At 40.2% G+C, this 24,494-nt stretch overlaps 1 protein-coding gene across 1 annotated transcript in view; it reads right to left on the bottom strand.

Annotated features, from left to right (window-relative positions):
- LRP1B (LDL receptor related protein 1B) overlaps window positions 1–24,494 on the bottom strand; it is a 1,639,960-nt gene that overhangs the window by 17,733 nt on the left and 1,597,733 nt on the right. The window contains 3 exon segments of the mRNA XM_030210865.1: window positions 17–107; window positions 7,428–7,451; window positions 7,454–7,503. Of these exon segments, the coding sequence (XP_030066725.1) occupies window positions 17–107; window positions 7,428–7,451; window positions 7,454–7,503 (165 nt within the window).

The raw sequence follows: 24,494 nt of genomic DNA, 5'->3' as shown, positions 1-24,494 counted from the left end.
CTACTTATTTTCTTACCTTCGCTTTCTTTTACATAGTAGCAGCCCAATTACTAAAGTAGTGATCAAAGTCACCAGGAGGACGAGTGGTACAATGATTGCAATACTTCCTGCAGAAACACAGGTTGAAGGATACTCATTAAATGCCTCTCTAAATATTTAAAGAACTTATAGGAATTGCCAAAAGTAAATGCAAATAATTTTACCAACAGATGTTAAAAAGAAATATAAAGTGATGAATATTTATATGTCCACTAAATTGTGTTCAATTATTCTTTGCATATTGTTCATGTGGAATGATTGATGCCAGCCCAACAGCAAATATTGTTTTGTGCAATGGTAGTAGGACGGGTCTAATACGGTATCACTAGTTCATATATATGTTTGTTAAAAGGAGTTTTATAAATACAAATCCAATTTTTCGTATATCTAATTTCAAAACACACTAAACTTATTCATCATGTAGGTGGCTGTTTACTAATGGTTAGTACATGCTAATGGCCTTAGCATTCACTATCTCCTGCAGGGTCCATTAATAAGTGACCCTGTTAGTCTTTGATTATTCAGAATTATGCTGAGCTAAAGAAAATCCTATGGAACTTTATCTGGATTTCAGGCTCCATACTTTATCTTTTTACAAAATAAAGGAGAAGAAAATCATTTTGTGCTAAAAATATAAATTACTGACACAATAGGTGCATTCCTAGAAATTCATTGTTTCAAATTGCTCCAAAAGTCCTTAAAAAAAGGCCTTTTAAGTCTACTTCAATGACTTGCTTTGTTGTCTTGAGCTTTTAGCTTGAATTTTCCAGTTTTGTCTTATTCATTCTAAAGGTGAGTGTACTAAATTGTTTTAAAATTATGATATATAGTTCCTGCAGAAATGAAACAGTACATATGGAAATGATTAGTTGTAAGTCCTTCATTATATATTTTTTTAATAAATAGAGGGATGACCAGTGATCAGTCCTATTTTACATCCAATCTAAACTAATTTGCACAGCAACTATGGGGCCCTTTTACCAAGTCTACCCTAAATTTGCAGCATTAGCACCTCCAATTTGAAGGGTGGAAATAGCCCCATGTGATTAACACACCTTATTTGCAGTGTGCTAATCCAAAATGTCTTCCCATACCCATTCTCCACCTATAATATTCTCTCTAACACAAAAAGCAATTCCCCTCATTCTATAATCTTGCATTCACAATTTTATGCTTAGTGCACATAGTTTATAGAATACCTACAATTACATGCATAACTTAATTGACAAATTAGCTTCCAATTAGCAATAACAACCAATCAATGATAATTGGAGTTAATTGGCACTAACTTGCACTTATGCAGGTAACTGCTCTTAGTTGGTATTCTATAATATTAGCACACACATTATTAAACTGTGCATAACTGTAAGGGGATGTGCCCAGCCCTTATGCACTAATGGACCGATGCACTGTTTGTCTGCTTCTTAAATATAAGCTTTTAATTTTTTTTCACTGAAAAGAGCAGAAAATAGGCACTGTAACGAAACGCCTAGCCACCAGCATGGGGCTACCACCTAGCCAGTTAAAGGGTCCGTCCCCAGCACAGCTCAGGTCCACCTGAACCTGTCACTTGTGCTGTACACTAGCATCCTCATCCCACTTACTGGGTCACAACTGCATCTGGGTGAATCTCCCACTCTCAAATTACCCCCAGTGATTTCTAGGTCACTGAGGCCAAGTTCCCAGTGATCCCACAGTTCCTAGAAAGCACTCACAGACACAACACAGAAACTGCCAGGATTCTTAGTCAGAGCAATAAAATAAAAATGTTTATTGTCATGAAAAATTAAGGACAATGAACAGAAAAGCTGTAATCAGCAAGCAAGTAACTGAAATATGGATTGATTATAAAACTAACGAAACATTTGTTTACTATCTAAATAGTACCTAGGGAGATCAGGGCATATAGCTGCTCACAAGTTATCAAATATAACTGATCACAGATCCTTCTCTCTTTTCTCCCTGGCTAAGACTGGTGAAAATGTCAGTACATCCTGAATGAATTGAGCTCCTAGGCCAATCAGAGCCCAGAACAACAAGTTTTAAAGTAGTTGGCCACATCACTGTAGGTTACCTCTTATCTGTGTTAACTAAAGAAGGAACAGTATTTTCTCTGTAACAGTTTTAAACATAAACAAGCACCACCTGCTGGCCAAACTTGAGAAATACACTTCAACAAATAACCAATACAGTTTACAGGTTTAAAACCCTCTGTTTTGTCACAGGCACCAATGTGTTCTTCCACTTTTGGTTTTGCTTGGACTTGAATACATTTGTTCCTCACCAGCAGGGCTCAGAGGCTTTCACGGGCTTCCTTCCTCTTTCAAATAAAATCAAAACTAGCAGATTTTAAAAGGAAAATCATGAGAAATCCTCTCTTCTAACCCCTCAGTGTGACCTCGGAACTGGTGGTAAGTTTCCAGGGTTAGGGTAGGGATTTTTTGTGTGCTGTTTCTCTGAGCATTGAAAGGGAATAGCTAATTACCTCAATTACATCCATTTGTCTACATTTAAATGCAATATGTATTAATTTTCGGTGTGTACGTTGTTTCCTGCTCTAGAGCATTCTGAGTATTTTGTGCACTATTTTGTGTATTTTGTGGCGCTAATCACCTCTGGTGCAGGTGTTAGGTTTTGAGCATTGGCTCATAAGATTATAGAACACTGAAAGTTGCACATACACAACTGTAACATTTAGTGGTGGACATTAACACCAGCCATTGACAAGGTGTAAGCAGCCATGCCTAAATGTTGTTGCATAAAGGCCAACTTACACCTGCCAGATACAGAATTTGTGCTTAGCATGCAGTATCGGAGCACCTAATTTTAAGCAACCTATAAAGAATTATCCTTTTAATGCATAGTTTATTATCATTATTATTATTTAAACTATTTAGCTCATTGTTTTCCAGTGATGGTTCAAGATGAGGTACATACAGCTACAGGAAATATTTTCCCTGTCACCTTAGGGCTTACAATTAAAAGGGCCCTTTTACTAAAGGGCATTAAGCCCTTAGGCCCTGATGCTCAGAAGCAAATGTGGGTGCTAGAGGCCATTAGCGCCGGACTAGTGCCTGCATTTGTTAGTACCAAATACTCAGAGCTGACGAGTGCATAAAACAATGAGCTCACTGGCTTTGAGCACAATGAGCATTAAAAATGCATGCTAAAGAGGTCATCCCATATTTCTATCCAATGTTTAGCAGGCAGTTCATCAAACAAGGGTGTTCCTCCTGCAGCAAACCTTATGCCAGCTCATAGCTGGCATTAGGGTTGTGCCGAGCAATGGGGAGGAATAGGGAGACTGGTGTTGCTGGCAGCCATGGTTTACGCCTACTTCGCTTTCTGAGTAAAATGACCTATCTAGTCAGGTCAGTAACAGGGTTAAAGAATTGTAAATGTCTCTCCATGAAGTTTACCCCTTTGCCTACCGTAACTTTGTTTAAGAGTAATAAAAGCAAAACAAAATGAAAATAAGGTGAGACATTTTATACAGAGCGATTAACCTTCTGTCCACAATGCTGTAAGGCGCTTTCTCCCGGCATTTCCTCAATGAGGCACTTGAAGCTGTCCTATCATACTGTGCTTTTAAACTGCTCATCTAAAGAAAATCTGCTCTAATGGATGGATTAGGCCTCCTTCTCTTCTAAAGTCTATGGGTTGGCAACACCCAGTTTTCTACAGATCCTTATCCACCACCAGGGAAACAGTATTAAGAGAAAAGGGAAACCAAGGAGATTTGATATTGTGAACACTAATAGTGCATATCATTTGCATATTATTACCATTAAACATTAGGAAGTAATTCTTCCGCGTTGTTGTGGTGGTATTTTCCGATGGTGTTCAGCATAATGCCAGTGTTTTGAGCATCTGGGTATGAATTCATGGTTAGCTTGCATGTTAGTGCATGGTAACCCGCACATTACCTATTTTTTTAGCAATTTTGGAAGAGCGAAGAACAGGCAGAGAATGGGCATGGAAGCACTATCCAGCTAGACTGTTAGGATTAGCGCATGCTAACTAGATATGCAAAGTTAACATGGGAGCCTTCAGCACCTCCTAAATAGGAGGTGTTTAAGTGCTCCCACATTAATTTTTTGTAGGTACTATGCATTAATGTGAAGATTAGCACAGGACTTATAAACAAAGCCTATAAAATATGCCGCACAATATCTGGGTTAGTGATTGGGAAAGTCCCGCACTAGAATACACTTAGCCCAGATTTCAGACCACCTTTGTAAAAAGTCCTCAAGTTTGTACCTTAGGCCAAAAAATTACCCCTTAATACTCCAAAGTTCCTTAACACATTGTACACTAGCAGTAAGTGTGTGTGTAAAACCATGCATTAACCAATTAAATCTATATTTAGGGCTAGGTTCTATATATGACCTAGATTTAGGCGCCGATTATTGAATATGTTTAGTTAATGTTTCGGTGCTGATATCTTCACAATCCATTTACACCAACGAAAACTTGGTGTAAATCTCAGCACGTAGATTAGGTGCACTGGGCCATATTCAATAACTAGGCGCCTATATTTTGGAAAGCCCATTTCCCTGCATATAACCATGCCCCTCCGCGCAATAGACGTTCGGCACACATCATTGCAGTATATGCTTAATGAGTTGTGTGCCTAAATTCTAATCAGTTGCAATTAGTGCTCATTACTTAAGTGCTGTATCAGCGCTCATTAGCTTATTAAGCCAATTAAGTTAAGCGTGGTGTTATAGAATCTGCACCAATTTTGGCACCTAAATCTAAGCGCACTATATAGAATCAGGGGTCTGCACCTAATTTAGGCATCGATTTACTCCAAGTAAAATGTGGTGTAAATGGCCATGACAAAATTTGATCGCATGGAGAAGCGCTCGCCATATTCTATATATTGTGTGTTAATTTAAGCCTTATTCTATGAATTTTAGGCGTACTTCAGAGAACATGTCTAGGCGTTATTTTTTTTCTGTGCAAATTTTTCATGTGCCATATTAGAGTCTAGTCTAGAGTGCCTAAATGGCTTACTGCAGGATGCACTATAGCATCTTGTGTTAATTTCCTGTTTGTGCAAGCTAAGGTATTGAATAATGAGGGAAGAGCTTCCTTCATGCAAAAGTTTTGTCCCGTGTCAGTCTAAATGTGCCAACATTGTCCAGTTGAGCACACTATTGGCCGCCAAGTTCATACAAAGTTAATTATGTTCAGTAGAAAATAAATCTGTTGCTTCAGGCTGCTTGCTATGTGAATATTCCATCACTGTTTCATTATTGCTACCCAGTATTACATATTAAGGGAACTTGCTTTAAACATTATTTTATTTCATTTAGCCAGTCCTTACATGTACATTGGTTTTGCTTTTTAACCCAAAGGTGGTTGAACAATTAGGTATAACTGCATTGTTTCTGACTTTAATTGTTTTGGAATTTGAACTGCTTTGTGTCCTGTGCTGATCTGTACAACTGCTGTCTTAGCAGAGTATGGAAGAAAATGATTTATGTTAATTTTACTAGTATTTTTACTGCTTATAGAATCTGACTTTCTTGGGGGGGGGGTCAAGGTATCTGCAGCACGGCAAGGGCTGGGTGGGCTAAAATGGAGATTACTTGTGTCAGGGACAGGCAGGGATGGGTTAGATTGCACAGGGATAGGCGTGGATGGGTTAGATTCCCTCACAGGGATGGACAGGGCTGGGTTAGATTCCAGCGGGGATGGGTTAGATTTCTGTCCCCCATGCAACTCTCTACTTCACATAAAAGGCCCTAGGTACACTTCTCGCCATTACCGCTCCATCCTTGGCCACCTTTAAATCTAGACTGAAAGCCCACCTCTTTAACATTGCTTTTGACTCGTAACCACTTGTAACCACTCGCCTCCACCTACCCTCCTCTCTTCCTTCCCGTTCACATTAATTGATTTGATTTGCTTACTTTATTTATTTTTTGTCTATTAGATTGTAAGCTCTTTGAGCAGGGATGTCTTTCTTCTATGTTTGTGCAGCGCTGCGTATGCCTTTTGTAGCGCTATAGAAATGCTAAATAGTAGTAGTAGTAGTAGTAGTATATTGTATGGTGAGCCCTTCAAAACCCACAAAAATCCTACTGTACCCAAACAATATGCCACTACAATAGCCCTTATAGCTGCAGTGTCACCTATGTGTGGGTACAATAGGTTTGGGGGGGGTTGACATTTTCCACCTCATATGTATTAGTTAGAGTGATTATGTGCCTGAGTCACCTTCTCTACAGTGCACTGCACCCACCATTAGGCTATTCCAGGAATTGCTTGCTGCTCTAATAGGACTGGCCATAACATCTGAAGCTGTCATGGATGCTGGTATGCTGTTTCATTTGCATCTTTGTAGGGTGGAGGGGGGGGGTCAAGGACCACTGAAGGAGTAAGGGGGTGTCATTCCTTTATTCTTGCAGTGGTCATCTGGTCATTTAGGGCACTTTTTATGGCTTATTCATTTGGTTTATTCGTTAATAAAACAGGTCTAGACCAAAATGTCCAACTTATAGCCCTGGATGTTTTTGTTTTGTTCCATTATGGCAGGGAAAATGTCCAAGTGCTAGGAATGCCCAGATCCTTGTCCTTAATACGCCCCCTGACATACCACCTTGTGATTTGAATGCACTTCTGAATGGACTTCATAGAAAAAAATGTCTAAAAATTGGTTTTGAAATACCAATTTGAACATTTTTGAGAAAAAATATCAAACTATAGGTTTGTGCCACTTTTTGTACATTTGTTTCTTGTTGAAAATGATCCCCATAGCATACTTTGCACATAGGGTCCCTTCCCCAACCCAAACATATGCCAGGAATAAATCCTTTTGATGCAGTGAAAGATACACATGTTGTGGTACCTGGCACATGCTTTAACTGGGTTAAGGTTGAGAAGACTTATCTTCAAAATATTATTAATGTTTTTCAAAACTGGTATGTAGGAATTAGAACAAAAGCACAGTTTGAGATGGTAGGGGATTTCTTCATCAGTTCGTCTGCACGTGATCTCATAAATGGATGGTCTCACATCTGAGCAGCCAGGAGATATGAAGCTTGAATGGTCTTCGAACCCATAATGTAACTCATGTTCAAAAGACTTGGTCTTCTTTGGATGCATATTGCAATAGTTTACACTCTAATGTGTGACATCTATACTCCTGCTCAAATCTGATTTGGTGATGTGATTACACTTTGTTTCTTAACCTATTTAAGTTGTACTTACACGTACTCACAAATCACTGTCTCGTGTTAACTGTATCTTGTAACAATTTATGTGTTATAATTTTAAATATAATAAAAATATTTTAAAAAATATGACTAGTCATAACACAAGTTCTAAGTTTAACAATATGTTCTGAACAACTACAAGTAATAATTTCAAGCACTTACTTGTACTGGTATTGTCAGACTTGCGCTCTTAGGAGCTGGCCTCTCACACTGTTTGCCTGACCAATTGGCTGAACATCTGAAATGATCCAATTAAGATACTAAATTAACAGATGCCAGTTGTTGATAAGGTAACCTGCTAGAGACACTGCTTGATAATTTCCTCAGAATTAAACAAATAGCTAGATATATAGCACAGATAAGCTTCTCCACAGAAAGTTCTCGGCATGTTCACTTTAGAAATAAATGTATAACATTTTCCTTATTCATCATTTACATTTTATTTCTTGTGTTTCCATGTTACTTCTTATTTTATTTTACAAAGGATAAAACCTTTCTAAATGCATTAGCCTACATGGCATGTGTCAGCATAGCTAAAGATTATGAAGTAGTCACCCTTATTGCAAATACAAGAAAATGCATACATTTTCATAAGAACTGCCAAACAAATGAAAACTTTCAGATATTTCATATTCTGTTAAATGAATATTAAATATCAGAAACAGAATAATAACTATCACTTTGATAAAGGAATGAACAAGTCAACTGTCTTTTGAAAAACAAACATGATATTATATGATGTTAATAAAACCTTAGGAGTCCTTTTACAAAGCTGTGGTAAACAGCTTAAAAGGGCTTACTGTGGAATGTGCATAGGTGTCTTGCGATAAGTTGCAAATATGTGCATGCTACCTGCGCACTAAACAACTATTTTTCATGGTTTGGCCGAGGATGTGTCTGAGTGGAAAGTGGGCATGTTTGCGCACATCAATCAGCGCATATACATTACAGCGCACTAAGGTCTTCTTTTACTAAACCGCATTAGTGAGTCCCGGGTGGCAAATGTGACGCAGCCCATTCAAAATTAATCCTTAGTGCAAGATTACTACATGAGCCATTTCTGCCTACAAAATGGGTGGCAGTAAGTGCTCACGTGGTAATTGTTTTTAATCGTCATGCACTAATTGTGACAATAGAACATAGTCATTAATACTGAAACTAGAAAATTGGCCATTTCACTGTTGTGGTACAAATGGCATGTAAGTTCACTTTTTACCGCACCTTTGTAAAAAGATCCCTTAATTTGATCATTTTGTTTACTCAGATGGGATTTGGAGCCATGCATGCAGACACATGGACTTGGTTTGGCTCAAGGTTTTGGAGGACACTGATATTACTGTTTATAAATCTCTCTTTCTTTCTCTCTCTAAAGTCAATATACATAGTGAAAAATGCTTTAAATATACATAATGCAAATGCTACAGATAGTGAGCATTTTGCCAGTGCTAAGGAAAATGGTAGAAACTAGTAGAAATCTTAACCCTAACCCATTTTTCATTCTGTTTAGTTTTCAGTGTCAGTATAGGATTTTCTTTTCTCATGTTAAACAAAATGTTTCAAGAGCAGTATCGATTGAGTGTGCACTCTTCCAAATAGTGTGCACTATTTGCAAAGAGTGCACGTTATAGAGAAAATAGTTTGCACTCTTTTGGAAGTAGTGCATACTGGGGTCCTTTTACTAAGCTGTGGTAAACACTAATGAGTGCTTACCACAGCAAAAAAGGCGCACTCAAGCGTCCTGAGGTAATTTTTGCATGGAGGGTAGGCATGTTCTGAGCTAACTGGTTAACGTAGCTACGTTGTTGCACAATAACCGATCAGCGTGTGGTTAGCAACATAAGCTTTTAGCACCTACAAAATAGGTGTCAATAAGTGTCATGCGCTAATGGGTAACTTAGCCTGTGGCCATTAATGCTGGAAATAGAAAAATTGGCCATTTTACCCAAAGTAACCTCTCCGCCAAACAGGGGATTTTAAAACAATCCTAGAATATAAACCTTTAAAGATAAGATGTTAAAGTACTTCAAAAACAGCAAGATAGACTTATAAAGATCTGGGTTACCTATCACATTATAATCCATAAAATTATACTGCTTTGTTACCTGATCACCCATCTACCTTTCCTCTTAAGGCTCCATTGCATTTTTTTGTCTCCCTTATAAAATACCTGTATGGTCCATCCAGTCTCACACTCATTATCAATTCATGTTTAAAATTACAATGAATGTGGTATAATTACATATGCTTGATTCTAATCTTTATTTGCCATTTTCAGGACACAGACTGTAGAAGTCCATCTGGCACTGTCCTTATGTCCCAACTGCTGGAATTGCCGTCAAATTCCACTCCAGTCTATCCTGATCCATTTTGCCATACAGGGGACGCTTATCATAGAAGTTGGCTTGACATTATTGTTATGTTACAACTATTGGAGTTGCTGTCAAAGCCCTATCCAGAACATCCTAATCTGTGTTGCCATACATGGGACAAAGACTGGAGAAGTCTGCCCAACCCTGGCCTTAGCTGCTCACAGCCAGCATCACTGACTAAGCACCACTCAACACATCAACATACATGTAGACATTTAGGTTTTGTTTTATACCACCCGCTCTCTAATTAGGGATCCTCTGTGTTCATCCTACACCTTTTTTGAATTCCATCACTGTTTTTCATCTCCACCACCTCCTTCAAGAAGGCATTCCAGGCACCAACCATCTATCTGTGAAAAGAATAGCTATGCGCTATCTACAAACAGCGCCCAACTTGTTTATAGAATACCACTTAGGTTCTTATTCTATAGAGGTTATGCTCCTAAATGTATGCTCCTAATTTTTGAGTTTAATTTATGCTCTTAAATTTATGCTCCTAAATTATGAGTACACTCTCCAGCTTATAATCGAACGAGAATAACGCCCAAGTTCCGACCTAAATCGGGAGATTGGGCGTTCTTCTCACAAAAACAAATAAAGCGGTATAATCGAAAGCCGAACTTTGGACGCTTTCAACTGCACTCCGTCGCGGATGCGGACAAAGTTGACGGGGGCGTATCGAAGGCGGTTCGAAGGCGGAACTGGGGCGTGGTTATCGGGCGAACAGAGATGGGCGCCCTTCGCCGATAATGGAACAGTTTGAGCTAGAATTTAGGACACTTTTCCTGGACCCTGTTTTTTTGACGAATAAGGCCCCCAAAAGTGCCCTAATGACCAGATGACCCCAGAGGGAGTCGGGGATGACCTCCCCTGACTCCCCCAGTGGTCACTAACCCCCTCCCACCACAACAAATGATGTTTCACAACTTTTTACTTTCACCCTCAAATGTCATACCCTCCTCCCAAGCAGCAGTATGCAGGTCCCTGGAGCAGTTGTTAGGGGGTGCAGTGGACGTCAGGCAGGTGGACCCAGGCCCATCCCCCCCCCTACCTGTTACAATTGTGCTGCTTAATGCTACTAGTCGTCCAACCCCCCCAAACCCACTGTACCCACATGTAGGTGCCCCCCTTCACCTCTTAGGGCTATAGTAATGATGTAGACTTGTGGGCAGTGGGTTTTGAGGGGGATTTGGGGGCTCAACACCCAAGGGAAGGGTGCTATGCACCTGGGAGCTCTTTTACCTTTTATTTGGTTTTTTGTAAAAGTGCCCCTAGGGTGCCCGGTTGGTGTCCTGGCATGTGAGGGGGACCAGTGCACTATGAATCCTGGCCCCTCCCACGAACAAATGCCTTGGATTTATTCGTTTTTGAGCTGGGCGATTTCATATTCCATTATCGCTGAAAAGCAAAAACGCCCAGCTCACACCTTGACGAATAAAACATGGGCGTCTTTTTCTTTTAAAAAATACGATCCGCCCCGCCCCTTCACGGACCCGTTCTCGGAGATAAACGCCCATGGAGATAGGCGTTTCTGTTCCATTATGCCCCTCCTCTATGCTCCAAATAGAATATGCTCCTAATTTAGGAGCATAAATTTATGAGCATAATAGGAACATATATTTTAGGAGTGCAAATTTAGGAGCATAACCTTTATAGAATAAGGACCTTAGCATGCATTTTTTGGCACCATACTTTAACTAAGCCCTTATCCTATAGACACAAAATGGAAAAAATAATTATTTTTTACATCAGGTCTATACATAACGTAACTACGGATTTCTTAAAAGAACAGTACAATTCAAAGTTAGATGTGTGAGTTTGGAATGGTCTGTAAATGATCTCAATTTAATTTAATTTGATATTTGTATCATACTTTACTCACTGAAGCTCAACAGGAATTACAAAACTTTAAAAAATTATATCAAAACAATTTAAAATATACAATTACAGTACAAATGTACAATCAAAATGCACTGAGCAATTCAGTCACTGAACTATCTTCTACTACCCAAGAGCGTTGCACATAATTCATGCTTTCAACCACAATGAAAGGAGATCTACTGTAGGTAGTAGCCACTCTAAGCTGAAAAGACAACTTAATTCAAAGCCATGGTTTGCTTTGCTATACCACCATTCAAGAATTCATCAAGGCAGTGAACAAATAATGTATTAAAATCTGAATATGAAAGACATTACAACAGTCAGTCCAATTTAGCCATTAGGCCAGGTAGGAGGAAGGAACAGCACAACATTCAACCCATCAGAAAATATTATTTATTTATTGTATATTTATACCCCACGTTTTTCCCACAGTTGTGCAGGCTCAAAGTGGCTTAACAGCAGGAACAGAAGGGGAATAGTCAAAGAAGTCAATAGTAAATATCCCATGTTCCCAACATCCTGATACTAGTCTGACAAGTGGACAGTCAAATAAAAATCAATGGAACCTCCATGTTTTAAGAATAGTTTTAAATTTCTTCAGTGACAGTTCACTCTGAATGTCTTCCAGAAACAGATTCCAAAGGGTGGTACTAAGCAGCAAAATGCAGGATCCCATGGAGAAATGAGTGCTAGTTTCCCAGGGGAGTAACCATTTCTCGTTAATGAGCATTGCATAACTCTATCAAAAGTTGCCATGTGGTGGACCGTCCTGAGTGAAGGAAGTTTTAGTAAAAGCCCACCCAAGGAATGAAGCTGCCATGATGCCATATGAAGCTCCAATATTGTGCTCAAGTATAGAGCATTGTTTCCCAAGTCTGTCCTGGAGTACCCCTCTTGCCAGTCAGGTTTTAGGGTATCTACAGTGAATATGCATGAGGATGATATGCATGCACTGCCTCCATTGTATGCAAATCTCTTTCATGCATATTCATTGTGGATATCCTGAAAACCTGACTGGAAGGGAGTACTCCAGGACCAACTTGGGAAACACCGGTATAGAGGAGTCAGCCTTATATGCAAAAGAGAACTATGTTAATAGACTTCTGGCATATAGGGGGAAGTTTTTAACGGGACACTCCATTTATATGCCCTGATGCTGCTCAGTGAAAGCCTATTCTATAATGGCATTTGGGTGCCCAGATTCTGTTATAGAATATAGTTATGCCAGTATTTGTGTGCCTTACATTTACCGTACATGCAGTTACACCTGCCATAGACTGATATAATTGCAATGATGTAAATGTGGCAGGAATGTGCATAACTTATAGTATTCTATAAGTTAAGCACATGAGTGGGAGCTGTACCCATTCTGTGCCCTTTTGCATTTTGCCACTGTACCAACCCCAAGGACATCCACTCCTTGAATTATACATTCTCATTGATAACAACCTAGCTTAATAACAACACATTGAAACTCAACCCTGAAAAATCCAAAGCCCTTCTATTTTCAGACGTACCCACTACATCACTCTCTACACCATTTTTGTTTTGCAGTATGCAAATTCCTCTAGTTCCTTCTCTAAAACTACTTGGAATCTTCCTTAATCAAGCCTTGAACTTCCAGTCCCAACTCTCCTCTTTGATCCAATGCTGTTTCTTTAAACTCCTTGATCTGCTCTATCAGATCACTCCTCCTTCTCTCAGCTCTTAACAAACTAGTCCATTCTCTTGTCCTTTCACAGTTGAATTACCTGCAATTCCCTTTAAAAAAGGCTTAAAACAAAAAGATTTACATCATGTGCAATTAATTCAAAATACTTCTATTAAACTAATCTCATGCTCAAAGAAATTTGATCATGCCACCCCACTTCTTAAAAGTGCATACTGGATATCTATCATGGACACAATCAACTATAAAATTCTTCTCCTGGTTTTCAAAAATTAAAGATCCAGGCTCCCCTCCCTTCCTAGCATGTCATCTGAACCCGTATATTCCCGCTTGTGCCCTTTGTTCATTCCACTTACTGGTCATACACTCTTTTTGACACATCAGATATGATACTACATGTCACTCCGCTTTTTCAATAGCAAGTCCTACTTTATGGAATGCCCTGCCCCTCCACTTCAGGTCACAGACCTCAATAACAAAGTTTAAGGAAGAGCTCAAAAAATTTTTTTTCAGGATGCTTTTATACTCTTGATGCTTGGGTACATAGGAAGAAGAATGGCCAGCAGGAAAAAGGAGGTGATAATGCCTCTGTATAGGTCTCTGGGTGAGGCCCTATTTAGAGTACTGTGTACAATTCTGGAGACTAAACCTTCATAAGATATAACCAGGATGGAGTCAGGCCAGGGGGCGGCTACTAAAATGGCCAGTGGTCTTCATCATAAAGCATATAGGACTTGATTCTATATATGGTGCCTGAAAAATCAGCACCCAAAATATTTCCACCTAGGGGTATTCTGTAAACTGCACCTAGGTTTAGGCGCATTTTATAGAATATGCCTAGTCGGTTTATAGAATATTCCTCGTAGCCATACTTGCGCCTAACTCTTGGTGCATCCATTTATACAAAGTAAAGCTTGGTGTAAATACTTGCGCCTAAGTTAGCGAGGAGTAGGTGCATTCTATAACCGTGTGAATAGATTTTCGGAAAGGCCCATGGTCTGCCCATTCCATGTCCACAGCCACACCCCCTTTTTAGTAGAACACATTAGAATTTAGGCGCACCACTTTACAGAATATGCCTAGCAAGTTGTGGGGCCCTTTTACTAAGCCGCATAGGCACCTATGTGCGCCCAGCATGTGTCAATTCAGAGCTACCACCCAGCTACCGCATGGCTCGGCCGGGTAATTTTGATTTTTTTTACGCGCGAACACTATGCACGCTGGAAAATAATTTTCATATTACGGTCCATGCCGGGAACTGAGCAGTAATCGTCATTCTACGCGCATAGACCATTACTGCCCGGTTAATGTGTGAGACCTTACCGCTAAGTCAATGGGTGGCGCTAAGGTCTCAGGCCCAAAATAAACGTGCGCCAATTTTTATCTTGCCGCACGTCCATTTTCGGCCAAGAAAAAGGCCATTTTTGCAGGTGCACTGGAATATGGACATGCACAATTCCAATACATGTATCTACACCAGCGCAGGCCATTTTTCGGCGCACTATAGTAAAAGGACCCCTGTAAGAGTAACTTCTATTTAATGCCAATTAGGATCAATAATTGCTTGTTAAGTGACAATTATCATAACTGATTGGCTTATTAAGTAATTAAATTGTGCACACAAATCCAGAATATGATGGGATTTGCATATGCAATTTCAGTCGCACTATATAGAATCCAGGGGATAGAGACAGACTCATACCAGCCGATATTCAAAACCATTTAACCAAGCTACGATTCAGAAATTTAAATATAGGAGGCAGGTGTCTTACAACTAAAAGGAAGTTCTGGAATGAGAGGGCATAAGATGAAAATGAAGGGGGATAGATTCAAAAGTAATCTAAGGAAATACTTCTTTATGGAAAGTGTAGTGGATGTGTGGAATGCCCTCTCGGTAGAAGTGGTGGAGACATGGACTGTATCTGAATTCAAAAAAGCATGGCATATGGGAGCTCTTAGGAGGAGAAAGTGATAGCAGATGATATGAATGGGTAGACTGGATAGGCCATATGGTCTTTATCTGCCATCATTTTCTCTGTTTCTAATAGTATTTAGTTACTGGGGGGGGGCATAAGTGGGGGGCACCTAGTTAAGAAATTGCCTTTAAAATGGGAACCAATGAAGATCTCACTCTGCCTCACCTAGAGCCACGTAGCACTAATATAGCTGCAGATTCTGCAAAACTTGGAGACATGTAATAACTCTTCAGTTTCGGATTATCTTCAGAAAAGTATGTCCTTTTCTGCCACAGGAATCTCAAACGACAAAATAGCTTTCTACCAACAAGGACAACCTGCATTTGCATAGTTAGTGCAGAATTAAAAAAGACTTTCAAGACCTTTGAAAAAAAGACTTGTGCCCAAATAACTGTGTTACTATCCAGGAGCCCTTTCCCTGGCCATCCACCCAAAGCAATTACATTTTGGCAAGATTTATCTTCAATTGATTCAAACTCATCTGCAATTTCACTTGGGAAAAATAAGAATTTTTTGTTACATTTGTACCCTGTGCTTTCCCACTCATGGCAGGCTCAGTGTGGCTTACATGGGGCAATAGAAGGTTAAGTGACTTGCCCAGAGTCACAAGGAGCTGCCTGTGCCTGAAGTGGGAATTGAACTCAGTTCCTCAGGACCAAGGTCCACCACCCTAACCACTAGGCCACTCCTCCACTCAGAAGGGCCTAATTAAGGGCAAAAGAAGCCCGCCAAGGAACAATAATTAGAATGCCATCAGAAAAAAAATCATTAAACAGCAGTTGGAATGAACTAAGAAAGACATTCACGCGGCTTACATAGTAATAGGAATACAAAGTATAGTCAAAGAAAACAGGCTAAGCTTAGCAGAGTAGTAGGGCATTGTAGATAGGTAATATAATAAGGGAGAGGGATTAGATGAGGTAGGAAGAGGTGCTAGCTTTAGGCTAGATTGAGATAATCAAGGGACATGGTCAGGGTGAGCATAAAAAAAATTGGACGAGGCATGGTCCGAGTCATTGCCGTTGTCGCAGGATCAGGTGATGAATAGGTGGATTTATAGGGTTAGGTAATGGCGCTTGGATAAGCTTTCTTGAATAGATGGGTTTTCGGCGATTTTCTGAAGGATAGCTGGTTTTTAATAGAGCAAATGGGTCTGGGTAGGGCATTCTAGAGTTGACTGCCTTTGAAGGAGAAGTTGGAATCGTATGAGGATTTATACTTAAGCCCTTTGAAAATAGGGTAGTGCAGGTTGAGGTAATTCCAAGAGCATTCCGAGGTATTTCTGGTGGGTAGGTCAATCAAGTTGGTCATGTAGCTCGGAGATTCTCCATGGATGATCTTGTGAATCAGTGTATGAACCTTGAAGTTTATTCATTCTTTAATAGGGAGCCAATGAAGCTTTTCACGAAGGGGTGATGCACTCTCAAATCGTGATTTACCAAAAATGAGTCTGTCTGCCGTGTTTTGGGCAGTATGAAAATTTTTCAAGATTTGGGCCTTACAGCCTATAAAAATACTGTTGCAATAGTCCACTTTGGTAAGAACAGTGGATTGTACCAAGTTGTGAAATGTTTTTTTTTGTTACATTTGTACCCTGTGCTTTCCCACTCATGGCAGGCTCAATGTGGCTTACATGGGGCAATGGAGGGTTAAGTGACTTGCCCAGAGTCACAAGGAGCTGCCTGTGCCTGAAGTGGGAATCAAACTCAGTCCCTCAGGACCAAAGTCCACCACCCTAACCACTAGGCCACTCCTCCCTTCCAGGGGGAGATAAGGTTTGATGCATTTCAATATCCACATCATGTTGAACATTTTCTTTGTAGTGGAGTTTGCGTGAGTTTCAAGTGAAAGATGCTTGTCTAGTGTCACTCCAAGAATTTTCAGGTTGTTGGATATGGGGATTGTGACGTCAGGGGTACTAAGAGTAGTTGGGAGAAGTGAAGCGTGTTGGGATGAGAGGATTAGGCATTGTGTTTTCTCTTTGTTCAGTTTCATCTTGAAGGCGTTAGCCCAAGAGGTTAAAATGTTCATGCCAGTAGTTATTTTGTCAGAGATTTCAGATAGATTGGATTTGAAAGGGATGAATATAGTGACGTCGTCAGCGTAGATGAAAGGGTTGAGATCGTGTCTGGATAGGGATTTAGCTAAGGGGATCATCATAAGATTGAAGAGGATCGGAGATAGAGTAGATCCTTAGGGTACACCACAAACTGATGACCAAGGAGATGAGATTGTTGAAGTTGATTTAACTTGGTAGGATCTTGTTGTGATAAAGCCTTTTACCCATTTGATGATATTTCCGCCGATACCTAGTTTATCCAGTAATTTTGTAAGAGCATGATGATTTACCATGTCAAATGCACTGGATAAGTCGAATTGTAGAAGAAGAATGTTGTTTCTGATTGAAATTTCTTTTTTGAATATACAGATGTTAAAGTGAATAGCACAGTTTCTGTGCTGTGGGCAGGACAGAATCCAGATTGTGACTCATGTAGAATGGAGAATTTGTTAATGTAGTCATTGATTTGAGAGGTTACCCTGTTTTCCATGAGTTTGACTAGTAAGGGGATGGAGGCAACAGGGTGGTAGTTGGTGATATCTCTCGTTGATTTCTTGGGGTTTTTGGGTATTGGTGTAAGTAATATGCTACCATGTTCAGTAGGGAAGGAGCCTTGTTGGAGCAGGAAGTTGAGGTGGGAGGTGGGAGGTGAGATCTGTAATAAAGTGTGCAGGGGCATCTTTCATTAAGTAGTTGGGACAGGGGTCAAGATGGCATTTGGATCTGGAGAGTTTAGAGATCATCAGAGAAACTTCTTCAGTGGTGAGGGGGGCGAAATTTGTCCATGAACGGTCAGCCGGAATTTCTTCCACGGTGGGGTCCAGTTCATTAAGAAAGGCTTCAATGTTGTTGTTGTAGTCTTGTGGAATCATGTTACAGAGTTTGATAATTTTGTCCTTGAAGTGTTTGGCCAGCTGGTCGGCAGATGGGAAGTTCATGGGTGAGGTGGCGATTGGATTGGTGTTTAGAAGGTTTTTTATAAGTTGATATTGTTTTTATGTCTGTGCCGCTGGTTGTAATTTGTTGCGTGTAGTAGGATCTTTTGGTTTGTTTAATGGCATTTAATGGCATCATACCTTCTTAATTGGCCCCATCTCTCTCGTTCTCTCCCTTTCCACCCCCTACTGGTCATTCATTGACAGGTCCACGGAGGCACGGAAGAAAGAACTGCAAGCTTAGCTTAGCTTCCCCGACCTGTCCCTCACCCACTGGTCCGCCCCACTGTCCAGTCAGCGCCATGGCTGAGAACAAAATGAAGCCGCATACGGCTATGAGTGGGAAAGTGTGGGGTACCAGTGTAACAAATAAAGAAAGAAAGAAAATGAAAGAAAATAAAATAAAGAAAAGAGGTGACACTTGAGGCATTTGCCAAGGGCTAGATAAATGATCATCTTGAAGCACCTTGCTGCCAACAAAACAGTAAACCATTGCAAAATGAAACCAAAAATTCCCATACTACTTACCGGGAATAGAAGATTATTCTGGTCCATCAAATCAAATGCTGATGACAAGCTGACTTGCATATGATTCCCCTTACCCAAAATCATTTCAACCAGTAATAAAAAGATTAACCAAGGTTTGTGCTTCATTTTACTAGCAGGTCACTGAACTAGTCAAAATATTTCTTTCATCTTATGTTTAATGAAGGTCTAGCTGCTGCTCCTGAGAAAAACTGTGGTTTTTTGTAGTTGTGATTCTTTATATAGGAATAATGAAAAATATATTGGTCAGGGTCATCTTATAAGGCATGAGCCAGGTGAAGTACTGGTATAAGGCATCAAACGCCTGCCTCACTGGTTCACCCTTCACAGCAGTGAAATTGTGCTGTTTTGCTTTTGCAGTGCTGCTGGAACAATTACAGGTTTAAATATCCCAATCATTCAAGCTTACATACAATAATGAGGGGGAAAAGAAAGTAAGAGGGGAGTATTGCAGGAACCCGAAGGGAGAACAGAAATACCTCATGTAGGATTAAATGCATGCTGACAGAGCCATGTTTTAAGCACTGTTTTAAACTTTTTGAATGACAACTCTGACTGAATTGAGAGGGGCATAGAGTTCCAAAGGAAAGGTGCAGCAAGAAGAAAGCTCAATGTCAGGTAGATTCCAATTGAGTAGATGAGGATTAGGTAAATATAAACAGTGGTAATTTATTGAGTGAAGGAGACATGCAGGGTAAGGAATAGTGAGGTTAGAAATATATTGGGGGTGGCCTGAACGATAAACTTTAAACGCAAGATTAGAGTCTTGAAGATTATCCATTGTTCTACTGGGAGCCAATGTGATTGATGGAAAATTGGGGTAATGTGGTGAAACTTTTGGGCATGGTGAAGTAATTTGAGAGCAGTATTCCGGAGAGTTTGAAGTTTCTTGAGAAAAGAACGAGAGAAACCGAGATAAATAATATTACAGTAATCTAGGCTAATAATGAGAAGAGAAATAATCAACACATGGAAGGTTTCATAATCAAGGAATCTATGAACAGAAACCAGAAATTTGTTGAGAAAATGTAGCTGAGCGTCTAAGGTTACACCTAAGTACCAGAAAGAGATTAACAGAGAGAGGTCATAGCCGAGAAGATTTAGAGAAGAGGAAAGGGTTGAAAGACCACCCATGAACCAACACACAATTGTTTTATCCATGTTCAAGACTAGTTCATGAGAGTGCAACCAATCTGAAACAAGATCTACACAAGTCTCCAATGGTTAAATAGTTATTGATGATGGATTAGTAGGATAAAGCAGTATGATGTGGAGGAGTGGCCTAGTGGTTAGGGTGGTGGACTTTGGTCCTGGGGAACCGAGAAACTGAGTTTGATTCCCAGCACAGGCAGCTCCTTGTGACTCTGGGCAAGTTACTTAACCCTCCATTGCCCCATGTAAGCTGCATTGAGCCTGCCATGAGTGGGAAAGCACAGGGTACAAATGTAATAAAAAAAAAAAAAAATCTACATAAAAGTGAAATGAGATTCCAGAGAATTGAATGAGTGTTGCTAAAGGGCTAAGGAAAAGATTAAAGAGAAAGGGAGAATGTATTGAACCCTGTGGGTCCTCACAGCCAAGTGGACACATGACCATCATAGCCCCTCCCCTTTTTAAAATTTGCCCCTTTATATCTTCCTTTTCCCACCCCCCACATCACCTCCCCCCTCCTGGCTTATCCCAAGGGTCCTGGACAGCTGACTTCTAGTTTTGTGTAAGAGTTTTTCTTTTCCTTATATGGCAGCTTGTACACCCTATCAAAACTACCTCAATAAGTCAGCAGCGTTATTTTGATGAAGGTAAATGATCAAGCAGGAGTAAGTGGAGATCGCTCCTGTACCCATTGGTCCCAGGACCCCAGGGGTAAGTCAAGGTGGGACTGACAAGAAGGTTAGAGATATGGGTGGGTGGGTGGTGGTGGTGGTGGAGATGCTGCCTGGAAAGGAGTTGATATGAGCAGGTGGTGGCAACTGGCTGGTTGGGAGCCAATGTAGGCAGACAGGCTGGGTAAAAAGAAGCTGATGTGGGGGAGGAGGACACTAATGCAAAAGTTGGCTCTACTTGGTTATTTTTCTTATGTTTACTAACGCAAAAACATAAAACCTTGGTCTGCATGCTCTGCACAACTTTTTAGAAATGCATTGAAAGCCCATATTACAAAACAAGAGGAAGCAGCTTTTCAGCTCTAATATATATTTATTTGGAAAAAAAAACATTTAGCAGATAATTTTCTAATACACTCACTAAAGCATCATACTAAGGTGTGCTAAACCCTAATGCAGGCTTAGGATGCCAAAAAAGGTTTACTGCAGGACATGCTAAAGCATCCTGCGGTACTTTTAGAGTCTGGGTGCCCTAATCACATGCTGTATTTTTTTTTAAATGAGGGGGATTTGCAAGGGTAGGGATTGGATGTGGAAGTGCTAACCAGCTAGCGTGTTCACATTAGCGTTCTAATTGGTTAATGCAGGGTTAATGTAGGAGTCCTTACCATCTCCTAAATAGGAGGCGGTAAGTGCTCCTGCAATAATTAATTGCAATTACCATGCATTAATGACAACATTAGTGCACAACCTGCAAATCATAAAATAAGGACCTCTGTGTGACAATCCTGTATAAATGACAACTATTCAAAATGATGAATAATCGTCACATTAAAGTTCTTCAAAATGTAGAATTTCATTAAAAGAACTGAATTTCTTAATCCACTGTTCCATCTAAGCTGTGCAGGAGTCTTCCACTTACATCCCTGCCAGTGGTGGTTGCTGTTTCACTATCATACTTTCAGTAGTGAAGGACAGGCAAACGCTGCCAGGCTCCAGATAACGCGCCTGTCTCTATTTTATTGTTTCTTTTTTCTTACATTTGTACCCTGTGCTTTCCCACTCATGGCAGGCTCAATGTGGCTTACATGGGGCAATGGAGGGTTAAGTGACTTGCCCAGAGTCACAAGAACCTGCCTGTGTCCTCAGTTCCTCAGGACCAAAGTCCACCACCCTAACCACTAGGCCACTCCTCCACTCTAGCATTTCAAAACACAATATTGAAGCACCACCCTCCACTGGCAGCAATGCAGTTGGAGGACTCCCGCAAAACTTAGAGGGGACTGTGCCTTGATCTACAATTTAGTAATTAAAAAGAATAATAAATATCCTATAAGGAGTTTAGGCCTCCATTTATTAAAGTAAGCTGTGAGCACATGCCTGTACTAACCATTAATGCAGTTAGCAAACAGAAAGTGTATTATCTGTCCGTTAAATGTATGAGAAGATTCTGGGCCCATGCACAACAATTTTGATTATCAGCATGCAGAAGTTCAAAATTGTATCACATTTTAGTAAAAGAGGGCCATTATTTAAATTGATTTTACATTTTATATCTAAATTTGCAAAATCCACATCAAACTAAGGGGTCCTTTTACAAAGCTGCGGTAAGCACTAACGTGTGCTTACCGTAGCCTAAATTGGCATAATACAGGGTGCGCTGAGGTGTCCCATCCTAGTTTTTTAATGGGAATGCGCAAAGCGCATGCTAAAATATATTTTTTTATTTTCATGGAGGGAGCATGTCTGGGAGTGAAGAGTTTGTGCATCTATGCAAATCAGTTGGCGCATCAGCATCACCACACATTAACTGATTAGCGCAGGTTTAGCATATGAGTCCTTATTGCCTACCAAAATAAGTAGTATTTGGGGCTCATGTGCTAATGGCCATGCATAAATGGGAAAATTAGCGTGACCATTAATGGGAAAATAGGAAATTTGGTGATTTTACACTTGTTGTACACATAAGGGTGTGCTAAGATCACTTTTTACCACAGTTTGGTAAAAGGGACTGTACCCTCTGTTTAATAAGCCACACGGCAATGCAGACATAGCCCATTCAAAGTGAATGGGCTGTGTCAACATTAGTGCACTGCAGCCACTAGCGTGGCTTAGTAAACGGGGGGGGGGGGGGGGGGGAGGGGAATGATGTGAATCTACAATGTATTTTGCAGATAACATGATCCATAATGGATTTCTACTCATTTATTTGGATCTTTCCATGATTCATCACAGTAATTTGCACACATTTTCTGGCCAGGTCTCAGATAAAGCAACAGTTTGACACTGATCTGATACATGTATTTACAAATCTAAAAAAGCACTTCCAACTCTTCCTGAAAATGAGTAATTATTTTCTTTTACAGAGAATGTTTCAAAATAACATGGAAGAAATGTAATAGATGAAAATGAAATAACAATGTAATAAATGGTACTAGGGCAGGAAATAGTGAATTAGCAAAATAAACATTTTTAGATTGTTGCAGAGTGTACCAGTTATGTCTTCTGAATGTTAACAATTTACTTAAAGCTGAAAGAAGAAGTTTATCAGTGAGCATCTAACCACTTTAGTGGGCTGTTATCAAGCTGTGGTAAAATACACATTTTACCACAACTTAATTGAACTTGAGAGTCAGTAAGTTGTGGTAATTTAGTACCACAGGTTAGTAACTCCTATGCTAAAAGAACAACACAACTTGCAATCAACCTCACAAGTAGTGGTATTCTGCTCACCGGGAACATTGGGTCATCAACATATCACTCAATGCTGCTAGGAGCTTTCTTAAAGAGGCCAGTGCAGTATCAAAAGTAAGCACGAACCCACCTCTCCCATGACTTTTTCCTCCAGCAAAGACCTCCCTGATTAGACCCCTCCCCAAACTTTGAGGACTCCTAATCCAAGCCTCTCTCCACTCCCCCAGACCCTCAGTCAATGCCCCCAACACCATATAGGTCCCCGGTGTCTATAGTAGTTTAACGAGGCTCCTACCACATGTGGCTCCTCCAGAGTGTACTAATTATGGCTACAGGTTCAAAACAGCACCTCTTAACCTCTAGTGGTAGTCTCACAATACTACTGCTAGGGGTAAAGCTGCTAAATGAAGAGGGTAGTTACTAACCTGCGTTAAGGAAATAAGTCATGGTATTTGCCTATTAACATGGGCTATATAACAAAATCATGCATTATTTTATTGCAACGCTTGTTAGTTTAAATTAACATACATCGCATAATAATGAAATGCAAAGCATGGAAATGTATGCTAAGCACTCCAATATTATTATGAAAATCAAGTAACATAACTTGGCCTTTTGCCCTTACATTGCAGCTTTGACCACTACAAGTAGTACTGTGATACTTCCACTAGGGTTCAAGAGGTACCACTTTTAACCTGGAGCCACTTGTTTTAGCAGCAACTAGACATTATTACTGCTCTATTCCACCAGATATCAAGGATGGATGAGGTAGGCCTTGGGTGCCTACAGGAGGATGAGGGACATTGTGGATCTGGAGGGCTTACACTGAGTGTCCTCAGAGTGAACAGGAAGGACTTCTTGGGGGGGGGGGGTCATTGCTGGGAGGAGGACGAATAAGGGATTGAGAGTCAATGTTTTCTACTGATACTTCACTGGTCGCTTTAAGAAATCTCCCTAGGAGCACCAGATCACATGTTAGATGGCATGCGATTTGTGAAGTTCAACACAAGCTATGCTATTCAATGTGCATAAAATAAAATGTTTTGCATGCATTTGCATAATTTCCATCTCATTCTGTTGTAACACGTTAACTTAAGAGGCAAATATGCATTATTCCGTTAGTACAGGTTATTAGCTACCTCTCTAAGGGTTTCTTTTACAAAGCTGCCCTAGCAATTCCTGCACAGCAAATGAGAGGAAGCAAATTCAATTCCTATAGGTTTCCTTTCATTTGCCATGCAGGAATCACTAGTGCGGCTTTGTAAAAGAGGCCCTTA

This window comes from Microcaecilia unicolor, chromosome 7, assembly GCF_901765095.1.
Source record: "Microcaecilia unicolor chromosome 7, aMicUni1.1, whole genome shotgun sequence".
Taxonomy (NCBI): Eukaryota; Metazoa; Chordata; class Amphibia; order Gymnophiona; family Siphonopidae; genus Microcaecilia; species Microcaecilia unicolor.
Note: the sequence above shows the minus strand (reverse complement) of the source record. Positions and strands in the feature narration are given on the sequence as shown.